Source organism: Lepidothrix coronata, unplaced genomic scaffold (genome assembly GCF_001604755.1).
Source record: "Lepidothrix coronata isolate B3197 unplaced genomic scaffold, Lepidothrix_coronata-1.0 Scaffold110, whole genome shotgun sequence".
NCBI lineage: Eukaryota > Metazoa > Chordata > Aves > Passeriformes > Pipridae > Lepidothrix > Lepidothrix coronata.
The window spans coordinates 1101521-1107617 of NW_016690290.1; the positions used below are offsets into that span (position 1 = coordinate 1101521).

The window sequence follows — 6097 nt, forward strand, 5'->3', positions numbered from 1 at the left end:
GGGCAATATCCCACTTCCTCCACCTTTGTAATCAGCTCACACTTACCACTGTCTGATCTTAGAGATTTTTTGCTTTCTAACCATTTCAATCCAGAAAAAAAAAAATGTTCTCTTCTCCTCTAACTCTGTCTTTGCCTTTCTCTCTCCCCTCTCTCCCTCTGTGCTCCCCGTTGCAGAACCGCATGCACGAATCTCTCATGCTCTTCGACTCCATCTGTAACAACAAATTCTTCATCGATACCTCCATCATTCTCTTCCTCAACAAGAAAGACCTATTTGCTGAGAAGATCAAGAAGTCACCTCTGACCATCTGCTTCCCCGAGTACACAGGTAGGTGCCGGGGCCAACACAGCCCAGTGACACCCCCCCTGCACCAAGGCTGGGGGGCTGTGCCTCACCCCACAGGGGAGGGGGGACAGAGGGGTCAGGGCACCTTTGGGGGGGCACAAGCACTGCCCACCCTCAGGACAAGTGATGCAGCTCCAGCACCCACCGGTGGGGTAGGGCCGTGTCCTGCCTGGGGCAGCTCTTGTGGCAAAGGTGGGACAGAGAGAGGAGCTGTGGAAAGGAGAAGACCTGGTAGGAGCCAAGTGCCCACCACTGCAGCCATCCTGTGTGCTGGGGGTTCCTGAGGAGCTCCTGCAAGAGAAACCAAGACACGTGGTCCTCCAGGCTGCATCCTCCCGGGAGTACCTTCACACAGGATACAGCTGGGGGAGGAAAGAGCCCCTTTACAGCAGAAATCTGTGGAACCACAAGAGAATCATCCATTTCTTAGTGAAACCAGCTTGGTCTGGGGAGAAGAACAAATAACCAAGAAGATGGGTAAGAATAGATACCTCAAGATTTCTAAGAGGAAAGAAAAAGTCGGCTCAGATTCAGACTCCAGCCACCCCTACAGATATTGGGATGCCTCTGAACTGTTCCACCCAGAGCACACCCACCCTGGATGCCAAACCCTGAGGACAAGGGGGCCCCCAGCAAGATGCCATCCACTCCCCTGTGGCATAAATGCACTGGCATTTCCACCAGAGGCATTTAGGCTTCTGCATCATAAAGGCAGCAGTACTTTTTTCACAGCCACCTGGTTGAATAAACCGAACTCCCCCCCTGCAGCTGCCCGGCACATCCTGGCACAGGGAGGGGACAGCCCGGTGTCACCGGCCCACCCCCCGCATCGGGAACGAGGGGAACCAGCGAGCTGGAAAAGGAAAATAAATCTCCAGATAATAGCAGCTCTCGCAAAGGCGATTTCAGGGGCGTAACTCAGCTTTGTGGCTTCCCACGAGGGGCCAGGCGGAGCCTCTCCCGCTGCCGTAAGCGGCTTAATGCAAAAATGCACATTTTTCGGCTCGAACATCTGGCGCCTCTCCAGCCCACCTTACAAAAGCAAACCTCCCAGTCACGAAGCCAACGGGCAACAACAGCACGTCCTCGAACGGCTCCTGCCCCGCCACCACCCCTCGCCCACCCCAGAGCCGGGGTGAGACCCTCACCCTGCCTGGGCATCGCCCTGACGGGGCAGAGGGGGCTCAACACGACCAGCACCGCGGGAGATGTTGGAGTAGCCACCGACCCTCCTGGCCATCCCTCCCCCTGCCTACCTGGCTGGGGGGCCAGCAGGCCCCCCAGCCTTTCTCCCCCCCCCGCTCCCTTGGAAAGGGCGCTGTCGGGATGCGCCGTGGGGACTCACCGGAGCCGGGATCTCACCGGAGCCGGGGCCGCAGCGATGCCGTCGGGAGCCTCCGTCAGGCACAGCCCGGCCGGGCGCAGCTGGGGCTGCTCCCCTTCCAGGGGGGGAAAAAGGGGAGAGGCAAAGCAGCAACACCTGGGGAGGGAGGAGTCCCCAACAGGGCCCAGGGGGCTGCAATTAGGGGAAAATGGGGCAGAACGGGGTGGAAAAGGGTAGAGGAGGAAAGGATGGAGAGGGGAGGAAGAGGGTTAAATGGACCCTGCTGAGGGATGGGGGGACAGGGTGCAAATAACGAAGTTTTGCCTGTTTCTGCTGGAATTACAGCACTTGGCGAGCCCCGAGGGGCCGGGGGTGGTGGGAGGGGGGTGCCCTCAGCCCTGACACCCCCCCTTTGCCCCCACCTGTCCCGCAGGTCCCAACACCTACGAGGACGCGGCCGCCTACATCCAAGCACAATTCGAGAGCAAAAACCGCTCCCCCAACAAGGAGATTTACTGCCACATGACGTGCGCCACAGACACGAACAACATCCAGGTGGTATTTGACGCCGTCACCGACATCATCATTGCCAACAACCTGCGGGGCTGCGGCTTGTACTGACCCCCCCCCCGGCGCACAGCGACTGCTTGGGTGGCGATCCCGGCGCCAGGAGAGAAAAGAAACGTAAAAATAAAAAAATAACAACAACAAAAAAAAACCAACCCCAACGCAACCACACAACAGACACACACAGAACACACACACGCGCGCGGGGAAAAAAAAAAAAAAAAAGAAACAAAGAAAAAAAACAGGTTGAAGGAGAGAAAAAAATTGTCATCATAATCATGCAAGTTGGTAAATAAAAAGGCATAAGGAAAAATTATATATATACGTATATATATATATAAAAATATCCACACCCACCTTTTTAGTTTGTTTTTTTTAAACCCCTTCCCCCCCGTCAGGCTCCGGCCCCAAATGTCCCAGCCTGGGGGCACCCCGGGGGCTGGGGGGGCTCTGCCCAGACCCACCACCCCAACAGCTCCCGGGGCTCCCCCCGCTGGTACCAGGCAGGGAGAGGGGGCAGAGGGGTCACCCTGGGCAGGGGCTTCTCCCAGCACTTATTTGACCACGGGCTCTTATTTTTTAATTGTTACCATTATAATTGATTGTTGTGGGTTGGCTTTTTTTTAGTGATGATGATGTTGATGATGATGTTGTTGATGATGATGATGATGATGAAGAATTATTTTTATTTCCAGTGTGGGCAAGGCTGGGCTGCCCCTGCCTGCCCCTGGTCCTGCTGCCCAGCCCGGGTGAGCTGCTGCCTCCAGAAACAAAGAGGTGGTTTTTTGGTTTTTTGGGTTTTTTTAAGGAGGGGGGAAAAAATTGAAAACTGCCCCTGGCTACGTGTCACAGCTAGAAAGGGAAAGAGCAGCAGCAGCAGCAGGGAGATCTTCTCCCATTTCCCACCCTGGCTGTCTGGGGGAAGCTGCGGTGGGAGCATCCTCCTCCTGCTCCCTTGCCAGGGTTTGGGGGTTTTTAGGTCAGTTTTTGAGTTCCCATTTCAGGCCAAAGCCCTCGCCAGCCGGAGCCGGCGGGTTTTTCCTGTTTTCCCCTCCCTCCCGGTTTAACTCCCGCTCACTGCTCACTCTCCAGGTCCGTATCCAAAAGCACAGCTCGGCCCCCCCAGCCAGGCTCCCCCTCACCCCTCCTGTGGGGCCAACCAGGGGCATCAGGGAGGGCTATACAGATATATATATTTTATTTTATTTTATTTTTTGTTTAGAGTATTTTTTTTGTTTTCGTTTGGTTTTTATTAATTTTTAACTCTTTCCAGTGAATGCTTTTTTGTGCTGCTTTTCTCTCCCCCTCATCCCACCCCAATCCTCTCTCCCTTTTAGTGAATGGTGTTTTTTCTCTCTCATGTGGGGATGTTTGTGCTGCAAAATAAGAAAAAAAAAAGGAAAAAAAAAGAAAAAAAAACTTAAAAAAACCAAACTTTAAAAAAAAAGCAAGAATGAAAATAATTTAAAAATTTTAAAAAACACACACAAAACCACAAAAAATAATTAAAAAAGAATAAAAAAAAACCAACAACAAAAATCGAATGTAGTGTTTACATTGAAGCCACCGTTTTCATGACCAATCCCTCGTCATTTCTACTTTGATTAGTAACCAGACGTCTTCACAGTTTCACTTTTACGAGTTACCTTTGCTGAAGAAGAGCAGTCACACCTGTTCAAAAGAAAATGAATAAATAAAGAGGAAACTTAAAAAAAAAATATTATATATATATATATATAAAAAGCGCCAGGTCTTTCTAAGCCTTTCTATTACCAATCAGTGAGGTTTCTGTGATATATTACACACTGCCAATCTCTTTCTCTGACTAATGGAAAAATTCATGTGTAGCTCAATAAAGAGAATGTTTGTCTGTACCCCGGGCTCTCCCCTCCTGTGCCTCTGCCTGCTTCTTTGCGCTGCCTGTCTGCCTCCCTCCAAAGGGAGGAAGGAAAGATGCTAAAAATCACATTTTGGGGGGATAGCACAGGGAGAAGGGGATGAACTACGGACTGGGTGTAAAGCCTGGGATAGCAGTGGGAGCCCCTTGGTGCTTCAGAACATCACCAGGAGCAAAAATCCCCCCCAGAAAAACTCTCCAAGCAAGAAAATATTTATATTTCTTTGGGGAAAGCAAAGCAGATCATGAGGCCAAGTCCTTCGTTTGTGGCAACATCAGAAAACCCACAATATTCGAGTTTTCCCCCCCGAGATACAGAGGAAGGTTCTCAAAGCAAGTCGAGGTTTTCTCCCTGCTGCACGAGCCATTCGAGGTTTGTTTGGGGGTTTGGGGTTTGAGGGGTTTTTTCACAATTTGGGTTTTTTCCTGCATTCCTCGTCCTGGGTGCCCAGCTCAGGGCACCGTGACCACAGGTGGGACACTGGGGAGCCACTGGCACTGCCTGGCACAGGGAAAGATCATGGCACCACACTTACCATCCCCTCCCGTGCCACGGGAACGCTTCCAAACCCCACAGGGCCACTGGGTGACAGAGCCATAGGGTGGGTGACCCAGGACCCCCGACCTCAGCTTCGTGCCAGGCCACCCCTCACACATCCCCTGCCCTCGGGATTTGGGAAGGCTGGTTGGCAGAGCCCCCATCCCGCAGCAGCAGCTCCCGACCAATGCGGCTCCTCCAAGGTTCCTGCTGTTCACAGCCAGCAGGAGCAGCACATGTTGGCACTGGGAAAGTCCCTCAGGTGACCTCCTTTTCTGGCCAAGAGGCCACCGCTGGTCCCTGCGCTCTCCTGCACAACCCAGCCCTCAATGGCTGGAGTGGGTCATTTTGCAGCAGTGCCACAGGCAGAGATGCCATCCAGTGGCTGGCCAGGGCCCGCTCCTCAGGGAGCAGAGGGAAGAGCTGCCGGGAAAAGGTCAGGAGCCCAACAGGACAAGTGCAGAAAGAATAGCCCAAATCTCTGAAACACCCCCACCCTCCCTGGTGTAGCTCCACAAACCTTCCTCTTCCCACACACACCAGGCAGCCCCTTCACTCATCTCTGCTGCAGCCCAAGGAACCACAGGACCTTGGGCAGGAGGGGTTTATCCAGGACAGGCTCATGGCATCCTCCCCTTCCCCATGGATCTGCTGCTGGCAGGACTGGGTTCCACAGCAGGGTCCTGCAGCAGGCAGAGAGGGCTGGGGGCCGAGGAGCTGCTTTCCAGGTACCTTGTTTGCAGTGGTGAAGTCAGAGGGGAGCAGGATGTCACACAGCTCCCAGAGCAACAGGAGTGGGCACAGGGGGCTCGTGCACTGCTGCTGCCAGCCAGGCCCTGGAGCACCAGGGGCTCCTCGCCCTCTGTGTCTGGGGAAACCATTCCAGGGCACAGCACTCCTGTCCTGGGAAGGTGGGTGGGCTGGGAGAGGACAGGCCAAGGTGGATCCACAGCTCCATCAAGCCCACAGCCAGGTCCAAACCTGTGCTGGCTGCAGGCAGCCCCTCTGGGGGCATGTGGCATCATCATGTACAAAATGCATCACCAGGTACAACATCTCCCAGAAACACAGCAAGGAGAACTCATGGAGACATGGAGCCCATGAGAAGGATTTCTGTGCTGTGTTCTCCCCTCCCAGAGGAACATCAGCTCTGCTGCTTGGATCAAGACCCAAACCCCACACTGCTCACAGGTACAGTAGCTCCCATCCCCTCTGTACCCTGCCAGACAGCTCAAAGCCCTGCTCCATTTTCAGTCCTTGAGACACTGTTTCTCTTCCATTTCCATGTTCACAGCACAGCCAAATTCCAGTAGCAATTACTGCCCTGCAACCCGAGGCTTGGGAGAATATTCCCAAACCCAGTGTTAGGAGGCTGTGCTCCCTCTCATCGGATGGAAAGGGGGAACCAAAGGGCACCAAAGTG

The 6097-nt window shown here is 53.6% G+C and overlaps 1 protein-coding gene across 1 annotated transcript in view; it reads left to right on the top strand.

Moving 5' to 3' along the window:
• The window catches only part of GNAO1 (G protein subunit alpha o1), a 134179-nt gene extending 131738 nt beyond the window's left edge, over positions 1 to 2441 (top strand). Inside the window, exons 7-8 of the mRNA XM_017824406.1 lie at positions 177 to 330; positions 2106 to 2441. Coding sequence (XP_017679895.1) covers positions 177 to 330; positions 2106 to 2293 — 342 coding nt within the window. The 3' untranslated portion in view covers positions 2294 to 2441. The remainder of the gene's footprint in view (positions 1 to 176; positions 331 to 2105) is intronic.
• The last annotated feature ends 3656 nt before the right edge of the window (positions 2442 to 6097 follow it).